The sequence below is a fragment of the Lates calcarifer genome, linkage group LG11 (assembly GCF_001640805.2).
Source record: "Lates calcarifer isolate ASB-BC8 linkage group LG11, TLL_Latcal_v3, whole genome shotgun sequence".
Classification (NCBI taxonomy): Eukaryota; Metazoa; Chordata; class Actinopteri; family Centropomidae; genus Lates; species Lates calcarifer.
The window spans coordinates 15033143-15054888 of record NC_066843.1 but is presented as its reverse complement, the minus strand read 5'-3'; the positions used below and the strand labels follow the sequence as shown (position 1 = coordinate 15054888).

Genomic DNA, 21746 nt, shown 5'->3' with positions numbered 1-21746 from the left:
CTATACCATCACAACTAAATGGCTAACCCTTACCCTAAACCCAATTATAGGCTATATATATTATATATAAACTTAACCCCCAAAACAACCCTTTGAAGTTGTGGGGACTCACTAAAATGTCCCCACAAACACAGAAAGACACACACACACTCACACACACGCACTTCCTAGCATATTAAACCCCAAACCACACCCAATTCCACCTCTCGACCCCTCCCACGCGCGCTCACGACAACCGGGCCCCGAGAACGTGCGCATCTAACTTTTTATTTTGGCACCGCTAGTAAGATCTCCAGCTCCCGTTTTGTCACGTTTGGAGACTGTTTTCTTGCATTTTTTCAGTTTACTATCCCATAATCCCCCCCCGTTTTTTTTTTTACCTCACTCCTGGAGCTCCACACAGTTTCCTTCTCGGTCCAAACTCGGTAAGTAAACTTAGTATTTTTAGTTTGCATATTGTTTGAATGCTGCACGGAACTTTCTGTATGGGATTCATGTCCCATTCAAATCCAGTGTGGCTGTGAAATGTCTCTTCAGTATTACAACAATACTCCTATGTTGACTTCAAGTGTTTTTGTGGTGAGTTTTTAGCCTAACTGTCCTTATTTACCACCAGCTAGCTTGAAATATTCCTTAAAATGAAATAGAATTCCAGCTCTGTCAGGATTTATTTGTATCTCTTTGGAAATTAGCCTACGTTTTTATTTTATTTGATATTAATTTATGAACGAGAAGCTTTCTGGAGCCCTCGCTGCTGTGTTTTCCCCCTGTGGGTATTTTTACACAAATCATAACTCAGCTTCTGGCTCCAAGTTTCAGACGCTGGAAATGAAAGGGGCGTTGTCAGCCACCAGTGTGTGCGTGTGTGTGAGTGAGTTAAATTTATTTGTCTGCCTGACTGCGCTGAATGAGTGTTTAGTGCACTGCGAGGGAAGATAATCGGTCTTTTTTTTCAATGAACACAGGAAATGTGTCCGCGTGTGTGTCTCATAGGGACTTAAAGTGTATTTGCTGTATTACTCATAGTCTTTCCACTGAAGTTACGCTACCTTGTATCCGTAAGCCTGCCCATATGGTAAGGCTAAATTCGCATTTTATTACTATAGACCTCTGCTTTTGTTTAGTTTGCTGTGACCTCATTATACATTGCCACGAAATTAGTTTTTATTGCTTATTTTCTTGTAGTTTACTGGTGTTTTGGAGTAAACTGTAGGAGTCTAAGTGTTGGCTACTATTGAGCAGTTTAAGATCATCATGGGTTTTAAATTGTTCAGGTCCCATTCAAATACATTCTCTGTGCTACAATACTGAATATCTTTGCCCCAGTCTTGCATTGTTGACTGAGTTGCACTTCAGTTTTGATGAGGCCGTTGAATACCGTTGAATCTCCCTTCATTGGGCGCGCCCTCTTGTGGTTGAAAACAACAACCTGTCCTCGTCTTTATCGGACAATGTGCAGCGTGAATTGTAAATTGCATGGAATCTGAGGGAGAGTGAAGTCTGTGGAAAGCCACAGACAAAAATAAGTCTTACAAGGGTTACGTTACAAACACACAACAATTCTTTGGAGACTAATTTGCATTCCCCCCTGTCGATCTGCAGTTATAAACTGTTGCACAGAATGCATGGAAAAAGGCTGAGATACATGAAAAATACTTAGATGGAGATTAGTCATTAACCTAAATCTGGATCTCTTTAAATTACAACATACTGTAGGAGACACACGATTGTATAATCACCAAAGGTCAAACAAACATATGTATTTTATCATTTTACATTTTTATTAAATGTAACTGGAGAAATGAATCTAGGCAGCAAGTACAGGTGTGTGAATTAAAGTGTTAAGCAATCAAGAAGGCAGCTGAATGAATGGATGAATGAATGGACAGCCAAGTGAATGAATGAATTTCCAGCATGCAATGTGGCAGCTTTCTGATGGACACTGTTGCTCATTTAAACATTGTAGCCATAACAGGAAATAGTTCATGAAATAATGCATGGTGCATTATTGGTCCTAAAAAGTTATTTATACTGAAGTTAGTGTGTTTAAGTCCCAGTAGAGTCAAGTAGCAAGAGGTAGAAAAACTCTGCAAGTATTTCAACAGTGCACTTTTTTGTTCTTAGCCTTCTTGCCCCTACTTTATTTTACTTCACACTACAATTGATGTGATGTGACAGAAGGCCTGAGAGCACCAGTGCTAATTTGAAAGTATTGTCATACAGAATGCAGCAGGAAGAGAGAGGTGTGTGATATTTGATAGGAGGAGGATTAGTCGCTGAGGTTAGTGTGAGGTTTTAAAAGGCACTGACAGATGAAAACTATCAGGGAACAAGTGTGAAGTGACTGAGGGGAGAACAGCCCAGAGGAAAAGAATGTGGTTGGATGATAAACAGATGAGGAGTTCTCTTTTTTACCTCTCGATCAGGTGTTCCCCAACTTCTGTCCACCATATGGGAGTGATTACTCAGCGCTGTCACATTAGGAATGTGTGTGAAACTGTACATACACACACACACACCTAAAAACCATGTAACTGTCCAACATGAATGAATTCCTGTGTCAGGAAGGAAGTCTGTAAACCCAGCAGGAAAACAGTTGTGTGTATATGTCTTTTATAAGCAATTTCTAGGTTCTTATTCCTGAAGAGCATGTAGTACACACACACACGCAACGTACTTTGCAACATGCAGCTTCATTGTTTTGAACAATGTCTGTAGTGTGACTCTCACTCTCTCTAGTATTCACCAAAACTCAGCAGTGCTGAAATATTCTATTTCTGAGCCTCAAGGCAGCCAGTGTTTTATAGCTTTATATCAGCAATGCAGACAGACTCTTAGATTTATGAGATCTAGTAAATGTTGACATGTTATGCTTGTGTTGTAATAAAAGAGTCTCATGACTATTTTGTAACAAAAACGCTGTTGTCAATTTTGGATGTGAATGTATCATTTGTTTGTAATCATAGTCAAAACATCCACATGTGTAATTTTGGTTAACGTAAAAAAAAAAGAAAAAGAGTTGACTAACAGCTATGGTTGCTGCCTATATTGTGTTTCCCCAGGTGATCTTATCAGCTATGATTTCAGGATGAAAAACCTTTTGTCTGAGATTTCACCTCCTGCCAGTTGCTACATGCTAAATATTAGCATCTTAAAGCAGTTATGTAACTATTTTGCCTTAAAATAACTTTTTGGGCGCTGTTTCCCAGCAAAGTTACATTTTGTCTCTTTAACATGCAACGCAAGACAGCTGTGATAAAGTTAGTGTTAGTGTTAAGTTAGTGTTAAGTCATAAGCACAAATGAGTACAGCAAAATCTGAAAAGCTGAAAAGCTTAGACTGAAGAAAAGAAAACGTGGAGATGAAGCATGACAAGACTGAGATGCTCAATGCTGTTGACAAATCATTGTTAACAACAGCAGCCTCTCAGTTCTTGGGCTGGAACCTCTAATGAGTTAGCATGAGCGTCATCCCCACGAGATGGTCTAGACACCAATGCTACTGTGCATTTGGGATTTACTGCTTGTGTTCATGCAATTCAGTCAAAAGAAAGCAGCATTTCTGCTCTGACTCTTTGAAATGCGACAGCATATTGGCTGTTGTGATGCGCACCATTTGGTCTAAAAATGTGGCCCATCCTCCTATGACACCCTCAGGCCTAACTGTAATTTCACTTGTACTAAAGATGTGCAAGTAGCAAAACAGTTTCAGTATCTTTCATCCACTTTTGCTCGCTGCCACTGCTAGCTTGTTTCAGCGTAGGCAGCCAGTTCCTGTCCATAAAAGACCTCTCAACTCTGTAATGTAAAGGATTATAGCAGTCTCAATCTGGTTATATTTATAATTCTGTATTTGCTCCATGACCTTGTATACACTCATAAATACTAAAACCAAACTGTGTGTACATTTGTGCTTGTGTGTATCTGCTGAAGGTTTTTGTGTGCTCTGTCTAAACAAAGCTTTGTTTGGCCTCTGGCTTTGTTCCAGGGAAGATGCACTTTTTGTGTTTTCTCTAAAAATAAACCCTAGCATGGCTGTTATTGTTGTGTACACACATGCATTTTCAAACGCCAGAAATTACCACAAATGAATGCAGTTTAGATACTATAAGGCCATGCCTGGGAAAACAAAAAGCAAAAATCAGCATGAGGGTTCATTCTTGACCATGGAAACTGGAATGGAGTCTTGACTCAAGGTGCACTTGGTAGCTTTTTCAACCACTCCCCATGGGCATCATTAGTGAATGTTTGTTTAGTTTTTAAGGATATGGAAAAAGTGTCAACACTTGACACACCTAAAAACTACAATGTGGAAGAGAAGCTCTTGGAAATGGACCGATTGGAGAGTTTTATGAGCTGTTACTGCAAACTGTAGCTTTCATCTTTGTTCCTTACTGAAGTCACTTATTATCATAATTTTTATCTATACTATGCTATGAGTTTATCAGAAAGGTCCATGAAAAACTAATTGCTGCACTTAAGACTGAGTATCCCTGCTCAGTGAATCCCAACAAGTATTCCAAAGTGAAGGTTTGGATGAGAGGAAATGTTGCATTTAAGTCTCAACTGTGCGACCTCATAAAGGGCCAGAGGGCTCCACGGGAAGCTTTCTTGCCTCTTCTCTTTCTCAATCAGTTTTTCCATTGCCAAAGGCAGGAAGAGAGAGAGAGAGAGAGACAGAGAGTCAGACAGAGATACAGAGAAAGAGAGAGTGGGACAGTGAGAGAGACGGGGGAGTGAGATTCGGAGGCCCAGTTAAGTCTGTGGCTTTGTGTTTTATGAAAAGAGTAAAAAAAAAGGACGTTAAAAGTCAGCATTTTCCACCAGGCAAGGGAATCAGTCAGCACACACACACATGCACACACTTGCACTCTTACACCGAGTCCCCCAGCCTCCTATTATAAGGCTGACTGGAGAGGAGGAATGGCAGCATTTGTGCCTGTTTGTCAGTGTGTGTGTCAGGCGAGGTGGCTGGAGTCTGACAGAGTTTGTCAGCCTACATATGTGATTACATTAAAACTACAGTATACCTCTTATGTCTCCTTTTTTGCATTTGTATCCTCTCATTCATGTGCCAGACATTCCAAAAGTCAAACATAAAGGACTTAGAGCAGTGCCATGGCATGTGCATGCTTCAGTTTTGGTATCTTTCCTTTTTGCTACAAAATAGAAACTTTTTTATATGATGGGTGGCTTTCATGAACCTAAAATATTGCTTCTTTTCAGCTTCTTTGTTTTACCTCATTCTTTGTCTTTTTTAGTCAGACATCTGTGCCTCATAGTCAAGATGAATTCATAAATGACCTAAGTGATGAATGATGAATACAGGATTACGACTGAACTTGATTTAAAAGAATTTTTAGTGACTTGCTCTGATGATTGACACACCACAGCTGAGGGAAGCACCTCTCACTGTGTGCATGTGTCAGTTGTGATAGATAAGGTGTGAATATCTGTGAAATATCAATGTTATGCATACCAGACTAGCGGGGCTAATGTATACAGCATGCACGTGGATGTGTGCTCTGCAGCTGTTGCCTTGTGGCAGGGGTGAGTATCAGTGTTTTCACACTTTACTATCAGTGCTGAGTGAAGCCTATGCAAGGCAACATTGTTCCCTAGGATCTCTGGGGAATACGGGGTTCCACATTTAAGTTAATGTGTTTGTTGAAACCGGGTATTTGTTGAGTGACAGCAAGAGAGAAAGAGATTAATGGGGAGTGGCGAGGTTTGTAATAGCAAAGTGTACAGCAATGTCTGTCACCTGAAAAAAGGATAATTATCCTCATATATGATAATTGCAAGTGGGATAATCCATCCATCCATCATCTATACCTTATCCTTAAAGGGGCTGAAGCCAATCCCAGCCGGGTACACCCTGGACAGATTGCCAGTTTATTGTTAGGCTGACATATGAAGACAAACAACCATTCACACTCACTTGCACACCAATGGGCAGTTTAGAGTCACTAACATGCATGTCTTTGGTCCAGGCGGACTGGTGTCCAAACTCAGAACCATCTTGCTGTGAGGCAACAGTGCTAACCATTGTACTGTACTCTACTGAGTTGGGACAATCAAAATAATACATCTTTCTACATTTATATTAGCTTGAGTTGTCTGAACTGTGTCTGAGAGTTTAAAATTTTTTGTGAGTTACTTGGCAGGCTACATATCTGTGGTCTTTTTATGTATGTATATGTGTGTGTGTACATCAGAGTATATTTCTGTGTGAGTGCGTGAGTTTACACTCTTGTTTTTGTTTTTCCTCTCTTCCCTCCATTTCCCTCCAATGGGGTTCCCTTCTTTCACTCCCTGTCTCCTCCCTCCGTCGCTCCTCCTCCTCTCACTGAGCCGAGAAGGCAGCTGTAGATGGAATCAGATCCAGCTTTATGTGTGAATGTGCGTGTGCATATGTGTGTGTGTGTGCGTGTCTAGGAGATTATTCCAAAGAATTCTCCTGCAGGTCAGATTAGACTCAAATACCAAAGAGATGCTTTGTAAAGGATGTAGTGAATTATATTGTTGATGTTTGCTTTGAATTGCCTGTGTTTCTGCTTCATTCCATATCCTAAGTCAAACCTGAAATCTGACTGGCCATCCTAGAGACACTGTGATTATGATTTGTTTGAATTTCTGGGCAGTTAGCAGCTATGAAATTGCAAAAACCAGACCTCTCACAATGTACCAGTGGCTATATACTGTATATATTCTATATTGTGTTTTTAATGATTATGGCTGCTTTTATGATGATTTCATAGTGAGTTGTACATGCTTGTTTAGTAAGCTGCTCAGATCCGCTTGGCCCATTCAAGCTCAGGTTCAGGTGCAAATTAGTGTGTGTGTTGCCAGGTCATTGTCTACTTCAGTTTAGTTCTCAGAGTGTTATGATTAGGAACATTTGGCTTGAGAAATTGTTGCTGTTTACATTCCTGCTTAAACCCTAAAACCCTGTGCCTCATGAATCAAAGTATTTAGCTTACTTTTGATGTTCCCCCACCTCTTTTTTTTTTTTTTTTTTTTACTATATGCATCCCCCCCCCAGCTCAGACAGGGAGGGCCTACCCTCTGGCACACCCCGCAGCCACATGCCCGCACACAAAAAACTGTGGCCTGCTTCCTGTCGGCGGGGAGAGGCTGTTTTTACTGTGACTCCATTTTGGCAGAGGGGGCTAATTCCTCTGCTGTCTGGCTCTGTGTATGTATGTGTGTGTGTGCGTGCCTGCACACACATGTGCTTTTAAACATGTTTGTGTCTCCGCCTGCTTAGCTTCTGAAGCGCTGGTGGGATTTTAGGCGGCTCCAGCAATCAAAATATTACATGTATATGTGTGCACATGTGGACTTTTATGTACATTATCCCCATGGGATAGTTAGGTTTGATGTTTACAGTGCACACAGAGGGCAGACTGCAAGTATAGTGGTATCACAGATGTAGCCTTAACTGAGCAGCCACATGAAGTTATAAAACAACCTTTAAAACAGTGCTGTAAAAGTATTTTGTTGGAGCCTTGTCTTGTGTGATTATTTGTGCCAGATTGAATGTTAAACTGAATTATGCTGATAAAGCATTTTACATGCTGAGCATAACGATTTCCCAGATAAAAAAATGGGCTTCTGCTACTTTTAATGGAATTTTCCCTTCAAGACAGTTCATAGTGAAATATATGAAAAAAGCAACACTCAAGAAGAAGGGGACACCCTTTCAGAAACCCAGGTCTCATCACATTATCATCTCTTAAGCAAAAGTTCGCTCAACTGTTTTGACTGTCAACAGTGTTTCCCGCTCACCTCTGGACATTTAGTTTTAGTTTAGTTTGTGTCATAATGCTACAAATGGTCACGCTGCAAAAAAAAAAGATAAGGTGGTATTTGGCCTCAAAATTAATCTTAAATGTGCAAACCTTATGAAAACGTGTCCACAATGAAGGTCAAGAATGCATGATAAAATGTCTTGTTGTAATTTTCTTATTTTTCCTGTGGCTGCGTTGTTTTTAGTATCTCAAGACACTTACATTCCTGGTTATCACTGGATGATATTGTCTGCTTATGCTGCCATACTATTACATTTTGGTTCAACCTAAGACTGAACAGGGTGCAGATAGTTCATTTGAAGATGTAAACAGTTGACCCGTTGTTGCTATCAACACATCATAGTCAAGATTAAGGCCTTCAATCACTGCAGAGTAAACACCACACTCCCACATAGTGTAACTGTGCATGGACTCGCACAAACACACACACATTCATGGTCTGGCGTACATGTAGACACAACATGCACACTTACATCTCAGAGGCATTTTCTGTAATTTGAGGGAAGACTTGGAGGCTACAAATATTTCTCTGGCTGTTTCATTAACCCTGCATTTTTCACCATGGTTGTTTGGAAATGTTGTATGTTGGTAAATGGTTGCAGATGTAATAGTTGTTGCAAGTGCGTATCAGCTCTGCTTCAGTGCTGTGAGTGTCAGAAATACTTCCACAAACATGTTGCAAATGCAAATGAGAAAGACTTATTCTGATCTGACACTGGTAAGATAAACGAACACACAAAATCGAAACTTTTGCTGCTGATTCTCATGAGTTGTGTGTGTGTATATAAACAGTATGTACACATTTTTGAGAATTTGTGGGGCTGCAGAGTAGGACCTCTAATAATTGTACCTGTGTGCTTAATATACCCTGGTAAAAAGGGATTGATCCTTCCTGTGCTTGTGTGTATTATTAAAGCATTACATCTATGTTGCCTCCCACAGACTCCTTTCATGTGAGAGACCTTGATCTACCCCTGACCATCAGCTTGTACACCAGCCTGTCTGACAACCAGAATAAACACACAGAAGCTGTCATCCTGCAGGGCCATCAGTCAGTGAAAAACTAAAACTTAAATTCCACACAAACAGCCAGCGAGAGACACTAAACAGCTGCTGAAGCAGCCTGCAAGATATTTAACCAGCCTGACACCAACGGGCAGCAAACAGCAAACAAATTAACCAGACAGAAGGGTAGCCATGTTGATCATCTTAGCCTTCATCATCCTCTTCCATCTGGCTGCAGTCATCCTGCTCTTTGTTGCAACCATTCACAATGTGAGTATAAACCGAGAGTGGACATTCAGTAACATGGCAGCACGGGACATTTCCCTTATTCTAACCATCTCTTATCCCTACCTGTTGTAGGCATGGTGGGTGGTGTCGCCACCTGGACGTGAAGTGATCTACACTGACCTGTGGTACTCCTGTAACGTTACCTGCTACCCTGTGGAGAGCAGCCATACCACTGAAGCAGGTAAGACAGTGTGAAACTCTGTGAAGCCTTAGTGTGTGTATGTAAGTTTGTTTTTCTGCAACAGCCCTTTTGTTCTCTCTCCTCAGCCTACCTACAGGCGGTCCAAGCTACTATGATCCTGGCCACCATTTTATGTTGCGTCAGCTTCTTTGTCTTCATCCTTCAGCTCTTCAGGATCAAACAGGGAGAGAGATTCGTTTTCACCGCTATTATCCAGCTATTGGCCTGTGAGTGACACACACACACACACACACACACACATTTATAGAACTTTTCAATGCAGCTTTTGTCGCTTTCTTTAAACTGATTTGCTGCTGGCTCCTTTATGCTGACCTCTACATACCTGTAGATGGGTTTTGTTACTTTTGGACAGACCCAGGCTAGCTGTTTCCCTTAGTTTCCAGTCTTTGTGCTAAGCTAAGCTAAGCCCCTTGTCTCTCCTTCCCTCAGCTCTATGTGTGATGATCGCAGCGTCTATCTACACGGCTCAGAAAGAGACCTTTCATGTGCCAAGTCTTCGGGAGGGCTCCTATGGCTCCTCTTATGTTGTGGCCTGGATCAGCTTCCCTGTGACTCTCATCAGTGGCCTCATGTACCTGGTGCTCAGGAAGCGCAAATAGATGTGATGGGCTTGATGCAAAGGCTCGCAATTATTCAAATGTATAAATAGGAACACTTGGACACAAATGCATTAAGACGTACACTTTTTCTCAACAAATGTTCCTGCACACATGCTCTCTTTCTAACCCTTAGATTTTGTAATACCATTGGAGATAAGAAAATATGCCAGAAATGTCAAATCCATTTTAATTTAAGGTCTTGGGTTCAGAGCCTGATACACTTTTGTCCATCTCACATACTCAAAATCACAAATAGTCACACACACACCCCTCTCCTTCCTGATGGTACATTGTTCTCAATGAATATGGGAACGATGCTTTAGGACTCCCCAGACTCCCAGTGTGTCCAGTTGACAGGCCGTACCATAAATATTTTTTTCAAACAAATGCCTCAGAAGCATAGCTGACAGTTTACTGACCAACAGACAGTTGATACACCCACTGTCTTAGATGTTCTGTTTTCATGTATTTTTAACATTTAAGATGAGAAATGCACCCTAATTCACATTTGATTTGCAATATCTGGTTTGAAAAGTGTAAACTGACTTTTGCCTGCTGTACACAGCGTTTGATAGATTCATTTACATAAAGCTGAGGTCATATCCACTCCATGCAAATATAGTCACTCACTCATTGCTCTGTGTAGAAAATAAATAAGAAATGCCCATTTTAGTGAGAACATACCTATCTTCCCTCTTTCCCCCCAGCCATTACACAAAACATGAGCTCTGTTCCAACACACTTGTTGGATTTGTCTCCTACCCTTCTGTCATTGTCTGTTGGGTCCCTGTCACACCATTCATAGGAACTTGTTAAAATATCTGATCACAAAGGATAAAGGTTTAAGAAGAAAGCTGGGGATGTTTTCCTTACTGGGACACTGCCCCTGGACTTTTCAAAGGGTCCATTTTTTTGTGAAACTATAGTCAATGGAATTTATTTTGTACATATTTGCTGTGTATGTATAGTTCAGGTAATTGCCAAAATCCTCTTTCTAAGATTGAACTATAGTCAATAACCCAGTTATTGGCCTTAATGATACACCAAGTAAACATGGTATGTATAGTGTATATGGTGTATGGTGTACACATTCACATTCAGTCAGCTGTATGACTGTAGTTCAGTCTATATATATATATATATATATATATATATATATACACACACACACACACACACACACACATATAGAGGAAGTGTAGTGAAACAGTAGTTGAGGTATGTAGGACTTTAACCCTTTGTTTGTATTCATATGTTACTGACTTGTATTTTTTTGGTGACAAAGGAACCAATGATGTGCTGTGATATTTGGGATTTAAAATGACAAAACAGAAACATGCAAACTTGAAATAGGAATGAACATTTCTTTGTTATTATTGTGTCTTTTTGTTCACAGCTTCACTGAAAAAAGGCAGGCGCTATTTATTGTTTAAAACCACTGTTGTTTGTTGTGACTGAGGATGTATGAAGTAATTAAGTCTTCCCTCTCTGGCCAAGCTACTGTTTATTTGGTCCATTACTTAAACTTCTCCAACACCCATATGGACATATGATCTGACATTTAATGTCAATAAATTCATTACTGTATTGTATATACTACCAATTTGTAGAATTACTGCTGGCTACAGCATTTATAGAGATAATGTCTGATCCCAAATTAGTACTACGTAAACTAGTTTTCTTTTCCTCTTTTTTGGTGTTGGTTTGGGGGTGACACAGTCAAGGGAGAACAGTTGGGTATTAACGTGGTAGCTGTAAGGTCCTGAAACATTTCTAGGAAACAAGTAACACAACAAAGTAAGGTATTGGTGGTGTACTGGGTTGTAAAATGATAGAACTATGTTCATGCTGGACAGACCTTGGACCACAGAGCCTGTGACATACCAGCTCACCAATAATGAAGATTCAGGGAAGAGAAATGAAAGTGAAGATTTGCTCTGCTATCTCAAGATGATACTTGAAAACTATTAGAACAACACATTGGAGGCAAACATTATGACGTTTGTTGTTCACGGTTTTTGTGAAGTTGTCATCTTAGAAGTATTTTGCTAAATAATAAGCCTCCTGGTTGCATGCAAATGTTTGTTAAAATTAAATTACAGGTTATATAGATCATGTAAAGTTTGCAACTATTCGATTTAGCATTGTTCATTTCAAAACAGATCTAAATGATGATTAAGCAAACTGTTGCAGATATTCAACAGACACCACAGGACTCTGTCTTAAAGGCTGACATGTTAGAGCTACTCTTGATTTAGAATTGGAAATGTTTTATGTTATGGTTGTGATAATTTTCCTGTGTGTGTGTTTTATGTTAATGTAGATGTACTGTATCTTAGTCAATGTAGATCTATACAAATAACCACAGGGCCATACTGACAAATAATCATAGAACTTGTTGAAGCCAAAACTGTATTTATGGGGATTTGTTTTTTAAACATTTTTTGCAGTTGAAATATTTCTAATGCTTAATGAAGTATTAATTACACATTGATCGAGAGTCTTATGTTGCTTTATAATGAAGACGTGTTGAAATGGTCAATGTTTTAACAACTTAAATTAAACAAGTTTCCTATGTAGCATAGGATTCATCCAGTTTTTGTCAGATCTGACACAGGCTTATATATCATGGCAAATGGGAGTGTTTCTGCTTGTTGCAGGCTCTGTTGCTTTTACTCTTTTAAGCAAATTAAATTACAACATGCTATTTATTTTGATCTCTGTTGTATGATAATACTGTGTCTTCATGACTTCACATCATTCAACTGTTGTCTGCTATTGACACCTAGTGGACAGAGAACTACACCATACATAAATACTGATGTGCGCTCCTGTCAAGCTGAAAAGAATGAACTTGTTTCTGCTTGGTGAATCCTGCCGCTCTAATCTCAGAGGCACAGATTTCCAACAGATTCAGGAACAAAGACTCATCTCCCCTGCAGGAATTTATAGGTGCTTATTTTTTTCCTGTGTCCCCACCCACCAGATGTAGATCTCAATAAATGTATTTTACAATAAATAAAATTTCTTTGTTTGTGCCAAATCTGTCATTGACTCAGGTATCCATCTATACCTATTACCTCCATGTTCCTGCAGAAAAGATCAGTATTTCACCTTCATCCATACTACTGCACATTATTACAACCTTCTTTTTTTTGAACTCTCAAAAGCTAAAATAATCCAGCACAGGAGCCAGCTGATACTCACAGTAATTACACGCTGTTTAATCAGACCAATTGACTGCTGCATTGTGGATTTATCTCTACCTGGACTTCTTTTAGATTTCTTGAAGATGTTTCACCTCTCATCTGAAAGGCTTCCTCAGTTCTGAAAACTGGTTGGGGAATCCCAGGTATTTAACTTCTAGGAGGTGGTGTTGAGAGCCGTTAACCCACCCTGTCCTTATGCAAGTTGTTAGGGTCACATGAGCCCAGGTGTGACTCACTGGTTGGTCATTGCCCCACCCTGACATCATGTGAGTTGTCCTCAAGAAGCCTAAAAGAAGTCTAGTTGCCTTCAACTGTAGTACTTAAGACCTGACCTGGATGATTGAGAACCTACACAGACTTATGCACAAACGTTTATGGGAATTAAGCTTTTATTGTGAAGGAATCGAGCCGGAAGCACTACTGCTGTAAATGCTGGCGGGCGGAAGTAGAACCAACATAACATTGGAAATGAATTTCCTGTGGAAGCAAGCAGTTGGCCTCTCTGGATGGTGGTATTTTCCTCTGAGGTGATACTTTGGTTTAAATTTTATATATTTCCTTGGAACGAGCTGTGTGGTAGGTACCTCTCTTGTTCGCTTACGTTAGCTGTTTTACTTGTTGGTTATTTCCCAGCCATTGTTAGAAACTTAAGTTATCCCCATTTGCAGTGAGCCTGAGTAGAGGCCTGTAACATGAAAGGAGTTAAACCTACTCTGGTTTACCGTGCACCGTATTTCTTACATGAGAAACGCAGGTTAATTCTTTCGGCTGCAAAATGTAAAACCGCGGCTGCCAACAAAGCCAGGAAGGCTTGTCATAATATGATCTCTGGATTCTTAAGTTGTAATATGAAATGTAAGGACTCGTAAAATATGTGATAATTAGTAAAATACTTGGATTATACTCGACACGTGGGGCACATTTCTGAAAGTGACTCATTAATAGTTTTCTCCATAGAACACTTTGGTGGTATTGTATGAATGTAATGCTATTATGTTAAGTATTCACTTCATTTTAACAATAATTTCAGCTGCAGCCTTAGTGGAAAACTGGCAACAAGTCTGGATGAAATATAAAATCTGTGTATAAAGTGGTGTGCATTTATAGTTCCCATCATTAATACTGTATATGGTGGTATGCAGTTTGCAGTTATAACAGCCTGTCGCATCATATTATCTTTCAGGACAATAATCCCCCCATTTAAAGGATTATTCATATTGATAATATGCAACAATAATGATGCTACATTCTGCCATATTCTTTCTTATTGTGTTTGCTGTGTAAATACTTGACTGAGAGAAAAATGTTACAAATGAAAATGAAAAACTTTAAGGACTTCTTTCAGCACAGACATACAGATCCAGCAGAGAAGAATATATCAGACAACAAAGGTGGGACAAATAACCAGTATGGCAACATATCAGGCTGTGGCCTCTCCTATTATTCTGTAGCAAAAGTGAATAATTCATTCACCTCAGGCACTTTAACTCTGAACATTTTGTAGCTCTGGCCAATTTATGGCTATTTGATATTTCAATACTGCTTTACATGATACTCAAAGCTATTTGTTATACGGTTTATTAATCATTGTAATTTCCAAATTACTGCATTGAATACATTTAGAACATAACTGATTGTGTTGTGTGCACCTCTTCTTTTACTCAGATATCTGTATGTCAGGAGACTGTCTTTCAATACATCATTTATAGTGACATTGTATGGAGGATGATGTTGTTGTGGCCAACATATTGTAATAGGACTGTACTGGATAACAGGGTTACCCAACCCAGAGTCCTGTAATGTAGGAGTGAAACAAAATTAACAGTGGCTGTTGTTTTTGACAGGTTCCATGAAAGCGTCAGCCCACTGATGCATACATTCTGGTGATCCCCCAAAACTGTCTTCATGCAGCTGCAGCTTCTGACTTGACAGTGTACTTCAGGTTTAGTGAAGAATGGAAGAGGATCATAAAACACCAGCTCGAGACAAAGTAAAGCACCTCGCCAAGCCCAGGAAACGAAAACGTGCGTCTCAGAAGCCCACGTCACATTCAGTGAATGAAACTCGAGTGTACCTTGGACAGATGTTTCAAAAATGGCGTGCACTGAAAGAAGCAAAAGGATTGAGATCTGATGCAGAAGTGGCCCTGTTTCTTCTGGATGAGTGAGTTAACCCCCAGCAGCTCCATCATTGTAGAACAGCTTCTTAAGTGTTTCTAGCTTGCCAAAGCTGCTTGTAGCTTGGTCACAGTGACTTGCAGCTTGACTCATAATATTGTGTCCACACATTTAGTTGAGTTATTTTCTTAATCCAGCATCAGCAGGCCCTGCTGTTAAATTAGTTACTAGCTGTGCCAATCAAATAAATAGTTTTTGATTTGCATAAAAGATGGATCTCAGAGGATGGATGGTGTAAATTGCCTAATGTGTTTTTTTCATTTCAGCCTTTTATTTATTTATTTTATTTCCTTGGGAAGGGAAAAAGTGGCTGGCAACTCATATTGATTCACCTTCCCCAGTTCAACAGAGGGAGTTAGTTAGGACTGCAGTGGACCATGGACAATAAATAGAAATTGTATTTCATTGCTCTGTTGCTATTGGTGCAGCTCTTTGACTCAGTAAAGCCCTGTATCCTTTGGCTTCCTCCATAAGTAATTTAGCACTTTGCTTAAGATGGTTAGGGTTAGAGCATGATGCTATGTTAGAGCGATGATCAACTTATCTACTGCTGTCAGAGTAAATACCTCTGTGTGTAAGCCACTGAACTTTTTTAGCAATGTGCTATTTACAATGCAAAAGAATCTTAGGGACTTACATTAGAGCTTCTTATGTGAGCTATAAACCTCATCAATGTTTATTTGAAAGTAACTTAATATGTAGCTTGTGATGGTATGACAGCTGTTTCAGAAATGAAATGTCAATTTGGAGCATATTCAGATTTTTAGTTGCGTGCTGTAATGCAGTGGCTTCTCTTGTTATTACATGACATCTTGTTACTTCTACTTACAGCAGGTGTAATAGAACAAAGTGTATGTGTTGTGTAACTTAGCATTCACTGATTTAGCCAGTATTGGATTCATACTTGTGGTATATGCCCTATATCTAAAAAGCAAGCCTTTGAAACTTTAGTGTGTGAAAATAAAATGATATCAAGTGTGATGCCTCCTCTGCACTTGTTCTGTTTGAAACAGACTCTATATTAGGTGCATAGTGAGTCATTAATACCTTATTATAACAGCTTCAAGGAGCATTTTACTTTACTCAACAAATATTGTTACAAATGTTGTGAACTTGTTGTACCTTTACCTCCAATTCTCTGATCCACGTAGTTCTAGAAAAAAAAAAATGGATGATTTGGGTTGTATCATGTTGATCTTTCATGTTGCCACATATGATATATGCAAGTGTTTTTATGCAGGTATGGTAGAGCAGTGAAAATTGTCACTTGAACACATAATAAATCTTGACATTCTATGTGCGTGTTTGTCTGCATGTATTTTCCATGAAGAATGAACACGCCCTCCCCAACATCATCTTCCTCTGGGGCCAGTGGCGAAAGGATAAAAATTTCTCAGTCTGAGGTAAGAGACAAAATTGGAAACTGTGTGATTGTTAAACATGTAAAATTGTATGCTGTGTATGGTTAACTTTTCAAGTGTATATACATCATAAGGTACTGAATGCAGCTGCACCATATACCTGTATTTACTGTATGTGTGATTACTTTGACTTTGTGTCCACAGGTGCAGAAACTAATTGAGCAGGAGGTTCACAGTGCTGTGAAAAAAAATGAAAGCAAGCTGCAGACTTTAGTAGAAACCATTGAAAAGTGTGATCGCAGAGTTGACTTTGAAAGATCCATCAGGAAACTGGAGGTTGGGGCAAGCAGTGATGCACATTTTTACCTCTTCCTTTTGGTAATTGGTAAATGTTTACAGAATGCTCCTCTCTTCCACAGGCTCAAATGAACATCGTAGCAAAGAGAGCAGAGGCAGCTTTTGCCTACATGAAAAAGGTTTGATGTAGACAAACACACATACACATGAATGTATGTCAATTGTGTATGGACTAACAAGGATTTTTAAGTGTCAAAGCCATGTTATCCAGTTTTTAGTAAATCTGTTCAAACACACAACAGCGAAAATATTTTTTCCTAATATAATGATCTTTGTCTGGTTGTCTGGTAACTAAAAATAGACAGTGTGATGATATATACACTGAATAATTACATGCCTGTTATGTTTTTCTGGGCTCACACACAGCCATTCAGACATTATCTATATGTTTGCCTTTCAGAGTCCACAGGATAGACACATCATAAGGTATTTAGAACTAGGTTTAGTAATATTGGTCCTCTGTGAGAATAATGAAGGCCCTTGGCGTAAAATTGTACTTTGCATTAATATAAATTATAAAAGTTTTGACACAGTTTGCTTTGTCGTCCAACTCTGCAGGATAGAATCGGATGATGAAACTTCGGGAACCATGTCACCCAGTAAGATTCCATTGAAGATGTGCACACCAGTGAATATTTGCATTCGTTAGTCCTCTGTATTAATTCAATGCAATTTTATTTTTCAGAAGACATAAAGAGCAGGAAATGCAGAGACAAGAGTGGAAGGTTCTTGCAAGAGATGGTACATACACACATCACTTTTTAATGAATAATTTACCCAGCAAAAAAGTCAAAAGTCAGTACTGATGTAGGGGAGTACACTGTTTTGAGAAACTTAAAAACTGTGCAAGCATGGAGATTTAAAGGTGCTACATGTAAGTTCTGCTATCACTGCACAGCCAACGCTAACATTAACAGCTGTTTACCTCCCATGTTACAAGTTCAGCATCAAACTTCATTCACTTTACTCACCAAGAGCTGTCTTCTGGAGGAAAGAAATGCTGATGTTAATTCTTGTTTTCCTTTCCTATTTCCATCACTTCTTATACTGAAGTTAGCATGCTTACCAACTAGCCATGGGCTGTTCTTTCTTATAATATCACTTTGTGACAGTGAGTTACTTTGGTGTTCAGTTTGCCCTCAATCCAGTATGAGAGGATAAATAAGTAGTGCATAGGTAGTAATAGTAGTGCATGGAGTGCAGAGGGTGCATTCTAACCTGTTGTAAATGTAATAATGGACTAACACTCTTGGTAAGTAAACAGCTGCTGATGCTATGTAGGCTATGTAGTGATAGCAAAACGTACATAAAGCACCTTTAAGTTGATCTGTCTTTTATTTCTAGGAAAGAACAAAAAATGCAATAAAGAAAATGCGAGCGGATAATGAAGGTAAGATTATTTCATACAAACTAATACTTGAGTAGCTTGACTTAAAACATCTCTTTCGTGCACGTAGCTACCGTTAACATTATTTCTCCATGCTGTGAAAAAACTGACATGATGAGCTGTTATATTACCCAAATTGGATAATATGAGTCAGCCAGTGCATGAATAAATAACTATGTTTTCCCTACTCTTTTCCTGTCCTCTCTTCTGCTGTTTGTGATTGTATGTAATCCATGTTTAGCTTTGACGGCTGCCATAGCCAATTTAAGAGAAGAGCAACCTCCTTCAGTTCTTGTTCCTTATGGCTCCGCTGGGCCTAAGGTAGGATGCGTCATATTTTGATATGTTACTCAAGCAAGTGAAAATCCTACATCATCTATCTTTTCCACTATGTTTTTTTTCATTGCTTGTGACTGTTTTGTGTCTTGCCTTTGCTTACTCTTTCTATTTGATGTGCATAATTCAGGGATGCGTCGAGGTCGTAAATAGAGAGCCAGAAAATGAGCATCAACAAGAAAACAATATTGGGGAGTTGAAGCAGTTAAAGTCAAAGGATCAGACTGTGAAAGTAGAGTGTCTCTCTCCTGGCAGTACTAGTGCTCCCAAGCACACAGACTCAGAAGAGGTAATATCCACACTCACACTTACTCACAACAGTAATTGGCCTGACTGGTTCCTCACATGTCTTTTACTCCCTCCCCCTTTTCTAACCTTAAGGACAGGCTTGTGTATCCTCCTCTTCCCGCCACCATTTTCCCCTCCGTCCTGAGCATGGAAGCGGCCTCATACAACATCCCCCAGACCCCAGAAGTACATCTGGCCCTCATCAGGGACCCTGCTGGCCTCTCTGTGCTCTGGAAGGTGAAGGAGGAAGATCCCTCTGCGCCGCCCATGGATAGTTATAGGTGAGAAGCAGCACAGGAAGAAGTGATAGTGTGTTAAGAAGGCAGGTCTCATCCTGTTAAACCCCCCACAGCCAGTGTACATTGGGGAATGTGAGGAATATTATTATACTGCTTATGTCAAGATATGACTGCCAGATGGAAGCATAGTTCAGCCAGTTAGTCGCCTTTACTACAACTGTCCTTGCCTTTTCACATGTTCTTTTTCTCTCTCTCTCTCTCTCCTCCTGCTGTAGCATCTACATGACTACGGAAAAGGTTAAGGGTAGCGGCGTCTTCCCAAACTGGAAGATGCTCGGTGAAGTGAGGGCCTTCGATCTGCCCATGTGTGTGATGATCGCAAAGTACAAACCTGGCCACAAGGTGTGTGTCGCCGTGGTGGGCAAGGACAAGTTTGGCCGGTATGGGCCCTACAGTAAAGTTGTGACTGCAGCCATACCTGACTAGTTGGAAGGAGGACATGGGATCGAAGGAGAGACAATACAGGCCCCCACTTCATGTGGGATTTACTCACTCTTAATGTGTTAGTACTTTAACAGTGCTAAAAGCACTCTTTTCAAATCTCCTAAGGTTGGTAACATGGAGAGTGTTGAGTGGCTACTGATTTTTTATTTTTTGTTTGCTTTTTGAGGCAGTGTCACAGAGACACAAACCAGAATCCTTTGAAACAAAATAAAACACGCTATTTTCACTCATACAATGAGTGTTTATGTTGTATTTATATTGTTTACCCTCTTTGCAGAGAAGACACACACAGACACACACACACACAGACGCAGTCGAGTGCCAGTAAACCAGGGAGGAGTTTAATATCACTTCAGTAATGGCAGTATGTATACATAAAACAGATCAACGTCATTTTACAAAATTTTAACAGTGTATAATGGAATGTTGATTTTTTTCATGAGGCAATAAAGTGAACTGTTTTGAATGTATGCTCTGTATGTTTTTTTTCTTCAATTTGTGTCATTTATGGAGTAAGAATCTCAAACATTGGATGTGATAGCTTCACAAAATTTGTAAAGTTCCTTGCTTTTCTCTATTTCATACAATGGATGGAATACTTTGGTTTAAAGCGACGTACACAACTAAGCTTAAGAGATTTCATGGAGGATCTTAAAATGCTATTTGAAGTGGGTCTCAGGCAGATACTACTGGCATGTTCTTTGTCACACGTTTCAAGACACACCAGACTTTCAGTGTATCGACTGTAAAAGCTTATTTTTGTGTTGAAATCCAGCTCTAGTCAGATACAGCCTCTGGACCACTGATTTGTGATTTGTGAACTTAAACTGCATCAGTTATGTAAGGATTGGACTGCCTTTGAGTTAGCACAGTCACACTGATCTAACCACAAGCTGCCAATAGAGGGAAGTGTCGGCTCTGCTTCTCTCCAGTTGAATACAGCTAAGGCTGATGAAGTACAGCAGAGGCCTGTTCTACGAAGCGAGGTTACTGGCTTATCAGGGTAACTTCAGGAGTAACTTGGTGACGTCAGGTGTAACTTCGCGGTTAACCTGTACTACGAAAGGTGGATAGGTTTTACCCGCTGGAGTCCCTAAACTGCTCCGAGCAGTTTATGTTCGTGGTTAACTCAGTGTTACCGGTGTTACTTCTACTTAAGCTCCGCCCCACAGGTGGAACAACCAATCGATATTGACACAACGACTGAAAGAGGCTGACTCCGTAGGACGGGGATTGTCTAAAGACCACCATCATTTTATTGTCCTGAAAGACAATATAATGTGACAGGCTGTTGTAATGTTGACTACATACCAAAATATGCAGTATTAATGATGGGAAATATTAATGTGTACCACTTTATAGAATGTTAATATTTCCTCCAGGTTCAGATTTCCAATTAAGATTCTAGAGAACATTTGACAGGTTTCCCTGTCTTTGTTGACAGCCGCTAGAGTCTCTCTAAATTCATCGTAAACCGACGGAATTAACGTGCGCTCTTCATCTGAGAGATACGGTGCACGCCCGCTTTATGCACACGCACAAACTCCGATTAAGTTAACACCGACTCAACCTCCGTCGTAGTACCATTTAACACAGACTGAGGCAGCCAGGGTTTGTCAACCCCGACCTTCCTTGAGAACCCTGAGTTAAATCAGAGGAGGTTAAACTCCGTTCGTAGCATAGGCCTCAGAGATGCCGTAAACCGTTTTGTTTCACCTAGTCACAACGCCTGTGAGTGGTTGTGCTGAGCTGCTAAAATGGGCGGAAAGTTTTGCAGTGCAATTTCCGGGATGAGAAAGTGTGCAGGTGGGAGAGGTAAACAGTTAACAAAAGTTATGAAACATTAAAAATTAGGTCAAACAATCATTAGACCGAAAAACAAACAATGAAACAAGTTAAGATAGAAGATGCACAAAAACTGCCGTTTTCCTCTCAATTGGTTCACCGCACTTCACCTGCCTTGGTAAGTTAACGTTAGCTT

The 21746-nt window shown here is 39.8% G+C and overlaps 2 protein-coding genes across 5 annotated transcripts; both read left to right on the top strand.

Annotated features, from left to right (window-relative positions):
* The first annotated feature begins 209 nt into the window (after window positions 1-209).
* Window positions 210-12950, top strand: emp2 (epithelial membrane protein 2). 2 transcript variants are annotated; one of them, XM_018672851.2, is made up of 5 exons: window positions 210-425; window positions 8756-9088; window positions 9179-9287; window positions 9374-9514; window positions 9738-12950. In XM_018672851.2, exons 2-5 carry the CDS (start codon window positions 9011-9013, stop codon window positions 9905-9907), a joined length of 498 nt encoding a protein of 165 aa, XP_018528367.1. In that variant the 5' UTR covers window positions 210-425; window positions 8756-9010; the 3' UTR covers window positions 9908-12950. The 2 variants fall into 2 exon arrangements, with proteins under 2 accessions (XP_018528367.1, XP_050930113.1); XM_051074156.1 differs by lacking the exon at window positions 210-425 and adding an exon at window positions 518-579.
* Window positions 12951-13413: 463 nt separating this feature from the next.
* Window positions 13414-20235, top strand: atf7ip2 (activating transcription factor 7 interacting protein 2). 3 transcript variants are annotated; one of them, XM_018672848.2, is made up of 14 exons: window positions 13421-13692; window positions 14462-14507; window positions 14961-15279; window positions 16624-16696; window positions 16859-16990; window positions 17074-17130; window positions 17412-17437; window positions 17570-17610; window positions 17697-17752; window positions 18356-18401; window positions 18640-18719; window positions 18865-19023; window positions 19116-19303; window positions 19537-20235. In XM_018672848.2, the coding sequence occupies exons 3-14, from the start codon at window positions 15071-15073 to the stop codon at window positions 19745-19747; spliced, it is 1278 nt and encodes a 425-aa protein (XP_018528364.1). In that variant the 5' UTR covers window positions 13421-13692; window positions 14462-14507; window positions 14961-15070; the 3' UTR covers window positions 19748-20235. The 3 variants fall into 3 exon arrangements, with proteins under 3 accessions (XP_018528365.1, XP_018528364.1, XP_018528363.1); XM_018672849.2 differs by lacking the exon at window positions 14462-14507 and having other exon boundaries at window positions 13414-13692; window positions 19121-19303; window positions 19537-19685; XM_018672847.2 differs by lacking the exon at window positions 14462-14507.
* The last annotated feature ends 1511 nt before the right edge of the window (window positions 20236-21746 follow it).